General features: G+C 40.6%; 1 protein-coding gene across 1 annotated transcript in view; it reads left to right on the forward strand.

Moving 5' to 3' along the window:
- The window catches only part of LOC117514639 (collagen alpha-1(XIV) chain-like), a 496,536-nt gene that overhangs the window by 178,278 nt on the left and 305,396 nt on the right, over positions 1 to 12,862 (forward strand). Inside the window, exons 15-16 of the mRNA XM_034175192.1 lie at positions 4,703 to 4,829; positions 8,909 to 9,048. Of these exons, the coding sequence (XP_034031083.1) occupies positions 4,703 to 4,829; positions 8,909 to 9,048 (267 nt within the window). The remainder of the gene's footprint in view (positions 1 to 4,702; positions 4,830 to 8,908; positions 9,049 to 12,862) is intronic.

Genomic DNA, 12,862 nt, shown 5'->3' on the forward strand with positions numbered 1-12,862 from the left:
TTGTTATCTGATTTAGGAACAGAAATGATAAAGTTAAAGAGATGGTTTGATATTAACAAATTATCATTAAATTTGTCTAAAACTAAATTGATGTTATTTGGAAATTATAAAAAAGACATACAAATTCAGTTAAATATACATGGGGTAAACATAGAACGTGTCAAAGAGAATAACTTTTTAGGTGTCATTATTAATGAAAAAATTAATTGGAAAGCTCATTCAAATGAAGGTATCAAAAAGTATTGCAGTATTAAATAAAGTAAAGCATGTTCTTGATTGCAAAGCACTACATACTCTCTATTGTTCATTCGTGGCACCCTACTTGACTTATTGCGCTGAAGTTTGGGGCAACAATTACAAAACTACATTACAACCATTATTCATTCTTCAAAAAAGAGCATTAAGGACAATTCATAATGCAGGTTATCGAGACCACACTAACCCACTGTTCATTAATCCTCAAATATTAAAACTTAATGATATGATTTCGTTCAAGACTGTTCAGTTAATGCACAAACTGAAAAATAAACAAGTGCCATTTAGAATTCAAGAATATTTTACTGAGAGAAAAGGAAAATATAATTTACGGAGCTTGTATCATTTTAAAATTGCTGGCGCTCGAACGTCCAGGAAAGGTTTCTGTGTCTCCATGTGTGGCCCTAGATTATGGAATAACCTGACGGATGAACTCAAACGATGTCCAAATATTAATCAGTTTAAAAATCAATATAAAAAATGATGTTTTCAAGATATGTATCTAATGAAGTACGATGAGTTTTGTGTTGTCAGTTGTAATTGTGAACTTGTTCAGTAACATTCATTTTTGTATGTGCATGTATGTATATGTGTATGTATATTTACGTATATATGTATATGTATGTATGTGTGTATACGAGGTCTGTCCAAAAAGTATCGGACCTTTTTATTTTTTGCAAAAACCATATGGATTTGAATCACGTGTGATTGCATCAGCCAAGCTTGAACCTTCGTGCACATGCGTGAGTTTTTTCACGCCTGTCAGTTGCGTCACTTGCCTGTGAGCAGTGGTCCACCCCTCTCGTTGGATTTTTATTGCGAATAAATGTCTGAACGATTTGGAGCTTTGCTGCATCAAATTTTTCCAGAAACTGTGAGAGACCTCCAGCTGGACACCATTCGGAAAATTTAGATGGCTTTCAGCGACGATTTTATGGGGATTACACAGATTAAGGAGTGCTCCAGCCAGTTTAAAAACCGCCCACAGCATCTGAGAGCGCAGCGCACTCCGAGCGCCGATCGACAAGCTGAAACCCCGCTGAAACAACCAGATCATTTCCAACGTGAAGGCTTTGTTGATCCGGGATGTCGTCTGACTTTCACAAAAAAGGCAGAAGTCGTGGACATCAGCACTTTTTCGGCACATTCTACTGTTACAGGAGTTTTTTTCAGGGAAAGAGAAGCGGAGGATTGCGCCACCGTACCGCTCATGGCGCGGGACAAAACCACCTCTGTGTTGGTCTCACAGGACGGCTTTCAGGTGGCTTTCAGATGGCTTCTGGTGGCTTTTCAGTCGTGTGACTATCCGAGAAATTGTGCATGAGCTGGACATGCCCCAACATGTCCTGTGAGGTTCATCACGGCATTGCTGCGCGGAATTCCTCCTCTCCTCTCTCCATGACAAAAACTCCTGTAACAGTGGAATGTGCCGTTCATTTCTAAACTGGACGCTGTCTTGATCCGGTATGTCTTCTGACTAGCACAGGAATTGCGGAAGACGTGGACATCAGCACTTTTTCGGTACATTGAGACAGACGTGCGGAGGAATTCCGCGCGTCAGGTCGGAGCCGCATGGCGCAAAGCAATGCCATGCTGAAGCCTCACAGGACATGTTGGGGCATGTCCAGCTCATGCACAATTTCTCGGATAGTCACACGACTGAAAAGCCACCGGAAGCCGTCTGAAAGCCACCTGAAAGCCGTCCTGTGAGACCAACATGGAGGTGGTTTTGTCCCGTGCCATGAGCGGCACGGTGGCGCAATCCTCCGCTTCTCTTTCCATGAAAAAAACTCCTGTAACAGTAGAATGTGCCGAAAAAGTGCTGAAAGTCAGACGAGGTCCCGGATCAACAAAGCCTTCACGTTGGAAATGATCAGCGGGGTTTCAGCCTGTCGATCAGCGCTCGGAGTGCGCCACGCTCTCAGATGCTGTGGGAGGTCTTTAAACTGGCTGGAGCTCTCCTTAATCTGTGTAATCCCCATAAAATCGTCGCTGAAAGCCATCTAAATTTTCCGAATGTGTCCACCTGGAGGTCTCTCACAGTTTCTGGAAAAATTTGATGCAGCAAAGCTCCAAATCGTTCAGACATTTATTCGCAATAAAAATCCGACGAGAGGGGTGGGCCACTGCTCACTCAAAGCCTGCTCACAGGCGAATGACGCAACCGACAGGCGTGATAAAACTCACGCATGCGCACGATTCAAATCCATATGTTTTTTGCAAAAAATAAAAAGGTCCAATACTTTTTGGACAGACCTCGTATATGTATATATATATATGTGTGTGTGTGTGTAATTATGTATGTATGTGTAGGTGTATGTTGGTGTGTATATACATGTATACTGTATATGTATGTAAATATGTATGTAGATGAAGACACGGTGTTCACTTGATATGTTTATGATAATGGGATTTGAGTTTGTGTTGTTAAATGTGTTTGTAGCATGGCCCAAGCAGAGGGTCACTCCTTAGAGTCTGGTCTGCTTGAGGTTTCTTCCTCAATACATCAGAGGGAGTTTTTCCTTACCACTGTCGCCTGTGTGCTTGCTCTGCGGGTAGGTAATGTGTATATATATGTACGAGGTCTGTCAATAAAGTAACGGTCCTTTTTATTTTTTTCAAAAACTAGATGGATTTCATTCATATGTTTTTATGTCAGACATGCTTCAACCCTCGTGCGCATGCGTGAGTTTTTCCACGCCTGTCGGTGACATCATTCGTCTGTGAGCATGCCTTGGGAAGGAGTGGTCCCGCCCCCTCGTCGGATTTTCATTGTCTGGAAATGGCGGAATGAAAAGGACTTTTTTTCCATCAGAATTTTTTCAGAAGCTGTTAGAGACTGGCACCTGGAAACCATTCGAAAAATTTATCTGGCTTTCGGTGAAAATTTTACGGACTTCACAGAGAATAAGGTCTGTTACTACAGCTTTAAGGACCCCTTTAAGGACGCTCGGCGCGCCACGCTCCGAGCTGCGACGACGCGGCACAAGCCACCGGACCATTTCTAAACGGATGGCTCTGTGGATATGAGACCGTCGTGTGCTCTTTCTCTGGTTATCACAAGAGCTGGACACCAGCCATTTTCCGGCAGATTTCACTTTTAACAAGAGATTTTGTCATGGAAAGCTGCGCGGAGTCTTCGCGCGTAAAGACCGATTCGCTTTGGAAGCGAGACAAAGGAACACCTCCGTTTCAGCGTGTCAGAGGACAAGTTTGGTCAGAGAAAGAGCACACGACAGTCTCGTATCCACAGAGCCATCAGCTCAGAAATGGTCCGGTGGCTTGTGCCGCATCGTCGCAGCTCGGAGCACGGCACGCTGAGCGTCCTTAAAGGGGTCCTTAAAGCTGTAGTAACAGACCTTATTCTCTGTGAAGCCCGTAAAATTTTCAACGAAAGCCATATAAATTTTTCGAATGGTTTCCAGGTGCCAGTCTCTAACAGCTTCTGAAAAAAATTCTGATGGAAAAAAAGTCCAAATCATTCCGCCATTTCCAGACAATGAAAATCCGACGAGGGGGCGGGACCACTCCTTCCCAAGGCGTGCTCACAGGCGAATGACGTCACCGACAGGCGTGGAAAAACTCACACATGCGCACGAGGGTTCAAGCATGTCTGACGTAAAAACATATGAATGAAATCCATATAGCTTTTTGAAAAAAATAAAAAGGTCCGTTACTTTATTGACAGACCTCGTATGTATATATGGGGTGGGCGTTTATAAGCTTTGCTTCTGCTCACCCCCTTTTTGGTCACACTTCACTGTGGAATTGTCTTGTATATCAGTTTTTGTTATTGACGAGTTGTGTGCCAAATAAATAAGTTCAAGTTCAAGTTCAAAGAATGAATAGAGACATAGCTTAAGGTATTGTCATGGGGGATTCGAAAGAAAAATTGCTTGTATGTTTATGTTTGTCATTAACCTTTTATTTAGTTAATTTTATCATATGTTGATTTTATCCCATCTCTAGCACACTTTCCAGCACAAAGTCAATCATTTCAAAACAAAAGCAACAGTGGAATGGAAAACCTGGCTGTGGAGGCACTGTTTTGCACTGGAACAGTAGTGAAGGAGCTCCACTTTACATCCCCACACACCACAAACAAATGATGCTTCATGTCTGTCATTAATTGTTGTTGACAGATCCGGTAGAATTAGTGATATAAACATTTTCATTTTGCAGGCTCATGTTTGTTATCTCTCATCTCTCTAATACCCACAAGGTAGTTATTTGGAAGAATCCTTCTGAAGACAAAAAATAATGAGCAAAAGAAAATGAAAGTAAATTAAAGGAGTATGGAAGGAGGTAATCAAGCTTGATGGCCGTGATTGTTCTTTTAGGTATAAAAAAAAGTCAGGCGTAAATGAGTATTGATTTTGATATTGTATATAGACATTGGAATGGCTTAAAAAAAAAAAACAACCCTGTGTTTGTGTGCACTCTGCAGGTGGAGATTGGTCCAGTGACCTCTTATGACCTCAGCAAGCTGACATCACTGATGGAATACTCAGTGGCCATCTTTGCTCTTTATGATGAAGGCCAGTCAGAGCCACTCACTGATGCATTCACTACAAGTAAGGAACTCTCTCTGATTTAACTTTCTGGATGGGTTTGGATAGATAGATGGAAAAGTCAATATTATGGCCGTCAAAAAGCAATGTCTTATGGCACACATTGTTTTTGCTATTGTTGGTCAAGACTGGCTTCTGCCTTCAGGATCCAGACTCGGTAAAAACACTGATTTGTGGTTGTATATATTGCTTACAATACACTGGTTTCAACAAGTGGTAATTATCCACTGCTTTTCTTCTTCTTCTTTTTCTTTATAGACCAATTTGTTAACCACGTTGGTGTTTTTCCATTCCCCAAGTGCCATATCTGCCGAGAACAATTTTGTCTCAATTTCCTGAAAATAGTTGTATCAATACCATTAGAAACCGAGACATTTCTCTCATGGTGCCAAACAGTGTTGAGTTTTATTACCATTACTGGTCCGTCTGCTGTGTTGGCTTTCTGCCCATCTCATTTATACCTCCACATAATAGCCCAGTCACATTAAAAGGTCTTTTCACTGTCCCTGACTATTCTGTCAAGCTAACAGTTATCGATTTGTTGGAATATCCCTTTAAGCAACAAGGTGCTCCAGCGCTGAGTCAGCTGAAATGTACTTCTGGCAAGAAACTGTTAGTGCTCGTTGTAAAGGGTATGCTGATTTTTATTTATCTCCTGGCACACATCGCTCAGTGAGCCAGTTACATGAATGGGAACAGCGAGTACTGTCTCATCTTGGTCAGTTTAATCTTGGAGTGGTGTGTTTGATAACACTGAACCAATTCCATGAAAGTTGCTTTGGGTATAGTCAGGAAGCTGCTAATGGTTTCACAGTTCGATATCAACAGAGCTCCAATTGGTCAGTTATTTTTCTATTGCTGGGCTTGTGCTACCCAGTGGGAGGCATCAAGAGATAAAACAGAAGGTTGATGTTCCCCCACCATTTCACTCACTCACTCATATGGGGGGGGTGGGTGGGGGGGGTGGAGCCTATCCCAGCAGTCACAGGCCGGGGAACACCCTGGACAGGATGCCAGTCTGTCACCGGGCCACATACAGACAAACACATTCACACCCATACGCAGGCCTATGGACAATTTAAAGTTTCTAATCCACTTAAAGCTGGGCTTACACTGTGCGAGTTTTGGCCCTTTTTCAGCAGATTTTTCACTCGTGCGAGAATTTTTTTGGATCGCGCCGAGTTTCAGCTTAATCGTGCGTCCACCATCGTGTAGGATACATGGAGTAGCGAGCTGCGTTTAACCTCTCACGACCACCTCCCAATCGGCAATCGTATGGTCGGATGAAAATCAAACCTGTTTGATATTCTGGTCGGCCCTCGTGAGGGTATCGCACTGTTGAAGCAGCGCTACAGGCGTCTGTGAACTCATTTACCCCAACCTCTCGTACTGTGCATGTGCAAACACCGGAGAGAGCATAAACAGTGATCATCTCTTTGGGAGAGCAGCTTCTGTTTCTTTTTCCCCCTTATTCTTCAACTCATGTAAAGTCTTGTATTGTTTTTTTTAACTTTGATGTCTCCCATTGAGAGTTTTTGCAAAAATAAGAAATGTAAATAAAGTTTGACAAAAAAGAAAAAAAAAGCTTCTGTTTACATTTTGCTTCCGGAAACACGAGTCTGACGTGTGGTTTTGAACGTACAATGTGAGCAGTCAGATCACATCAGAGCATCGCGCCGTATAGTGTGAGAACATAAATCGTGTGCATCCTGCGGTTTTGTCGCACAGTTTGAGCTGGAGCCGAGTACAACGATTGAAATTATCGTACAGTGTCTGCCCAGCTTAACTTGCATGTCTTTGGATGTGGGAGTGTCAGGTTTTGGCCCTGTTCAGGTTCATGACATTATTTTTGCCCTTTCCTTTACCTACTGCCTGCCCCCATCCTGGTTTAGTAATTGTTTAATTTTTGTCATTTATTCAGTCTCATTTCATTTTGTTTTTCTTTCTCCCTTTTCTGTGTATCATACTTTGGTCACTGGTTTTGTTTTATGTTTTTCATTTATCTTCAGTGTTTCGTAATCTGGGTGTTTCTTTAGTCTTCGTTGGTACTCTCTGTTTATCTTGTATTTTGTGTTCTGGCATGTAATTACATTATCTGTTATACTGTAGTCTCAAGTTTTGTTTTATGTTAATCATTTAGTCTCTGTTTTGCTTATAGTTTGTTTTTCCACTTTGTTATCTTTAGTTGCATACTTTAGCCATGGTCAGTTCCATCCTAGTTTTCTCTTAGTATTTATTTTTTGTTGGTTCAGTTTTAATTTCATTGCTTAGTTCGATCCTTTTCATATTACTTGTAGTATTTTGTTCTGCCTTCAGTTTTTGATTTATCTTTGTTCCCATTTCTCTTTGTCCCATTTGGTTGTGTTATCACTTCTCTGACCTGCACCTGCTATTGTGTCTTTGTCTCTGGTTCTATCTGCTTAGTGTTGCCATCCACTCACGCTCTTGCACTTGCTTATGTGTCTGTGTCTTTCATCACTCCACTTTGTGTTTTCCCTAACTCATTATCTTGCACCTTGCTCTGTCTTCGTCCTCCGGCCACATCCCTTTTCCAGAATCTTCTCCAACATGTGGTTCTCATTACCTAATCACCACCTTCTCTATTTAAGCTGTTTCCAGTCACCACTTCCTCACCAGTTTCTAGATGTAGTTCACTCACCAGCTGTTGTCTGAGTCCAGATTTGTCTTGCTGTGTTTTTGATCCTGCTCTGTGTTTTTGACCACGCCTTTTTGCCTCAATACTGATTACGGTGTTTGTTTGTGCTCTTGGACCCTGCTTGTTTTGACTGTGTCTTTGCCTTGCCCTACCTCTATCGCTGTTCCGCTGACGGCTTACCTGTGTACTGTACCTTGGCCCGAATTAAAGATTCCATGTTCTTTTACTCCTACGCCTGGTCTGAGAGTCTACATGTTGAGTTCACTCACTTCTTGTGCCATGCATCCTCGCTGCCTGTCAAGAAGCAGTCTGGAGCAGGTTTTCATCTAGGATGTCTCTGTACTTTGCTGCATTCATCTTACCCTCAATCCTGACTAGTCTCCCATTTCCTCCTGCTTAAAAACATCACCACAGCAAGATGTTGTCACCATGCTTCACTGTAGGGATGGTGCCTTGTTTCCTCCAAACATGACGCCTGGCATTCACACCAAAGAGTTCAATCTTGTCTCATCAGACCAGAGAATTTTGTTTCTTGTGGTCTGAGAGTCCTTCGGGTGCCTTTTCGCTACATTCAGGTGGGCTGCCATGTGTCTGTTACTATGGAGTGGCTTCCATCTAGCAACTCTACAATACAGGCTTGATTGGTGGATTGCTTCAGAGATGGTTGTCCTTCTGGAAGGTTCTCCTCTCTCCACAGAGGAATGCTGTAGCTCTGATAGAGTGACCATTGGGTTCTTGGTCACCTCCCTGACTAAGGCCCTTCTCCCCAGTCGCTCAGTTTATACAGACGGCCAGCTCTAGAGTCATTTTGGAACAGAACTTCTTCTATTTCCAGATTATGGAGGCCACTGCGTTTTTTGGGAGCTTCAAAGCAGCAGAAATGTTACTGTACCCTTCCCCAGATTTGTGCCTGTCTCTGAGGTCTACAGACAATTCCTTTGACTTCATGCTTGCTCTGACATGCACTGTCAACTGTAGACACGTGTGTGTCTTTTCAAATCATGTCCAATAAACTGAATTTACCACAGGTGGACTCCAATTAAGCTGTAGAAACATCTCAAGGATGATCAGTGAAAATAGGACACACCTGAGCTCAATTTTGAGCTTCATGGCAAAGGCTGTGAATACTTAGTTACACGTGATTGTTTGTTTTTTGTTTTTAATAATTTTGCCAAAATCTAAAAAAAAAAAAAATTCACATTGTCATTATGAGGTATTGTGTGTAGAATTTTGGGGAAACAAATGTGTTTCATCTGTTTTGTAATAAGGTTGTAACATAACAAACTGTGAAGAAAATGAAGCGCTGTGAACATACTTTCTGGATGCTCTGTAGATACCATTTTTGAAAATGTGCATGTAAATATTTTAAATACTTGTAGTTGTGGAATCAAAAAAGCAACGTGCAGGAAGTCTCTCTCTCTTTCAGCTCCAGTTCCTGGCCCTCTGAATTTGCGCTCCAGCAGCATCACCAGTGACAGCTTCCAGGTCAGTTGGGACCATTCCGCCAATGACATTGTCCTCTACAGACTCTCCTGGGGACCATTCACAGGTGGTGACACAGAAGAGGTCAGTTTCAGTAAAATCCACAGGGCAATAGATTTTCTTGAGGGGGCTAGTCACCACCAACACGGTGCACAGAATAAAGAATAAGTGTTAACCCACCGTCATAGATCATTGTAGAAGTTGACAAGCATTAAGCCTGACATGCTAGCACAGCTATAAACCTGCCACACAATTACATTTATGTGTTCTTCCTCAAATTCTGATCTCTGCTAATTTTAATAATACACCTCATGGTCATGAGAATGACATATTTTGATGGCATGCACAGCAAGATGCCATGATGTCACGTGCAAATGGAGATTGATGTCAGGGTGGTAACTGCTAAAGCAAGTCTTGTCAAACTATGAGCCATGTCTTTTGGTTTTCTTCTCCTTCTGTATCATTTTTGGACTTTCCACTGAAGCGTTGACTATGCTGGTGCATTTCTTTCCTTGAAGCAGGATCATGTCACAAGACAAGGGACAGACAGGCAACTTTTCAAGTTAATTTGTACACACCCCAGGGCTTGACTCAATGTTCCGAGCGTAGTAGGTGGAATACCATGATTTAATAACTGTCACAACCAATAAACAAATTAAATTTGTAATTTTGACTCAAAATAGAAACAGAAACATCATCACTAACTGTAGTGGAATATGCACAAAGGCCCAACAGTCTGCACTAGAAAGTGAAATAAGTCAATTTCCATTTCCATACTTTTTTCAAGTAAACTCAGCAGTTTAGAATTTAAAGTATACTGGACCTCTGATTCCACTTACAAATGTGAGTCATCCAAAAATATTCTCCTCCACTTGATCTGGACGTCTCTCCTGATCTAAAACACTTCCAGTCATGTGAGAAATGACCACTCAAATTGTAATATTCTCTGTATATTAGTTTTTGAGTTGTGGAGAAAAGCTGCAAATGCATTGTCTAAGCGTATTAAATAAATTGGAAATGAAGCACTGATGGTTTATTGCAGACGTTAGAGTTCTTTGTCATGTAATAGACAGCATTTAAAAAAATATATATATAGACTGAGTACAAATAGGTTCATTAGTTGCTTAGCAATCCTACTAATAGATAAACAAATCAGTGCAAAAACATAACCTCCATTGCAGAGGTAACAACCTGCATGATCTTTGATTTTTTTCTACTCCACCCAGCCATGGCTCAATTTATCTCTATTTCCAGAGGGAGAAGCTAAAGATGAGCATATACACTTATAGCAGTACTACTGAGCAGAAGGGTAGTGTAGTTGATAAAACTCTTGGCATGGCTGTGTTTAAATAAAGGCTGAATAAATCTAGAAATTAATCGCCTGGGTGTTTTATTTCCGTGATCTGGGGTTTAAAGACAGCTGGGAGGCAGCGATAGAGCCCTCAACTCTGCAGTTGTGTGTCTGCGTGTGCTGTGTGTTTTGCTGAGAGTCGTCGGATGAAAATAACACTTCTGGGAGTTGTAGAGGTGGGCTGGTAGCAAAAAGAAGGAAACACTGCCTCCCCCACACATTCCACGTGTGTGTATGAATACGTGCATGCACGCACATTAAATCCTCCCACACTGATTCGTCTAATAAATATAAGAGTATAAAAATATAAGAGTGGACTGAAGGAATGACTGGGTGAAATTGTATTTCAATTTAGAGAGTGGTGTGAGGTGAATGATAACATGCTGTTTTGTTTTTAATTTGTGTTAATGATACCCTTATTCACAATAATAATAATAATAATAATCATTGTATTTGTATAAATTGTATACACAATGACCTACAGTTTGTATTTGTTCATGGTAGAGGAAGGGTGATGGTTGTAGCCTTCACCCTGGATGTCTTTATGTACTGCACCAGTTGCGACCCAGTGGTATACACATGCAGTTTGGACACCGAATGCGCATGTGATGGCATTCCACACCCTATATTGTTCTGAATCAAAGCTGGAGAATGGTACTATTTTGGTACAATTGTCTAACTGTCCAGATCAGGTGGGGTCGTGGCCTGAGCAGCATCATTTATGTTCATAAGGGTACTAGACAAGGTGGGTTGACCTTGCTCTTGCCCTTGCTTTTTAATATGTTTTATTGTGATTTTATTGAGCTGTTGTGTAATGCATCAGGAAGTATTTCTCTTTTTGGCAAATCTTTTAATGTGTTCTGTTACACAGATGACATATTAATGGCAAGTTTAACAGCATCGGGTTTGTAGAATATGATTAATCTTGCAAATGATTACCCTGTATGTTATGGTCTACATTTTAATCTGATGAAAATTGAATGTGCCATTTTTGGAAAGTCATTCCTTACTCCTAGGCCTCATTGATTTTTGAGTAATGCTGCCTTAACTGAAACTGAAGGTATCACTCAGCAATCGTACGTTCTGTAAAAACACTATTATCCTTAATGTAATGGTAATCCTCAAGGTGAAAACTGTTCTTGATGTGAATTGTTTGAATTTTGTGCTCAATATAGTCAAAACAAACTCAGGAATGAAACCGTTTTACATCCAAATAATGAATTTGCATTTATGTGATAATTTGCCTCATTAAAACAGTTGTGTCTTGAGAACTAGACATTTCTTGGATTTGCATGATATCGAATTTATACAATATGTTATGGATGATGCTTATGCACAGTCTCATCGAAAATCAAGCTGTTTCCAAAGGATGGTGGTTTTATAGGCTGCTCACCAGCTTCTGCTGAGTAACAACCCGTATGACCTATCGATGTTGAATATGATGTCTTATTGAGTATATTTTATTTCATTTTATCAGATTTTTACTTATGTATTTCTTCATTTTGAAGTAATGAAGTTCACTACATTTATTCATTCATATAGCACTTTACAGTAATACAAACATCAGGAATAGTCAATATTGGAAAAAAAAGCCACAAAATTTTAACAAAATAAATTAAAATACATACTAATTATAATTAACTTTTCATGGACAATTTACCCAATTGTCCAATTGGTGGTAGGCAAATACAGGTATAATGTCTCAAACAGTCAAATCATTTGAAGGCATTTCATACTCATTTGCATTAAACCAGAAAATAATACATTACAATAGTTATCATAGATGGGATCAGTCTTATCACTGAAATGTTACGCTAATGAAAATTACACTCTTGGATACCTCTCTAATATTCAGGTCAAAAGACAATGATGTTCTTCCAGCTGCTACCATTTTGTTCAGGGCCGCCACACAGCCAGATCCACATCGGTATTTGGCACATTTTATGCCAAATGCCCTTCCTGACGCAACTCCAGTTTTACTTGGAGAAACACCTGGAGAAAGAGGTCTCCCATCCGAGTAGTAACAGGTCCCACACTGCTTAGCTTCTGAGAGCTGATGGAATCAGGCTTACATAGAGCAGACTGGCCAGGTCAAAACACAATGTTCAGTCTAAAATTTTAAAAGATGTTTTACCCACAGTATTCACTATAATGATTCACAGTCTCCCAGTACATTAGAAACCACTTTTTCCAGACCCTTTGTGTGAAAAAGCAACATAATAGAAACAAGTCTATAATTTGACAGAACCTCCTCATCTAAACAAGGCTTCCTAAAAAGTGCTTTGACCACACTGTTTTTTAAAACTATGAATGGACCACTTCAATATGAAGAAACACTTCCATTGGTGAGCAGTAAATTAATTTTCAGAGTAAAACTGTGTTAGTGTTAACCAGCTATCTTTAACTAGTCCAGCTGGAAATGGATAAAGAAAACAAGTAGTATATTTAGGACATGTTGTAGTCTTCAACAGATTCTTTAAATAATTGTCAAAATCACACAGAAACAGATTCAAGTCAGATGCTTACTTTGATAACACTAAAGGATTT

The sequence above is a fragment of the Thalassophryne amazonica genome, chromosome 7 (genome assembly GCF_902500255.1).
Source record: "Thalassophryne amazonica chromosome 7, fThaAma1.1, whole genome shotgun sequence".
NCBI lineage: Eukaryota > Metazoa > Chordata > Actinopteri > Batrachoidiformes > Batrachoididae > Thalassophryne > Thalassophryne amazonica.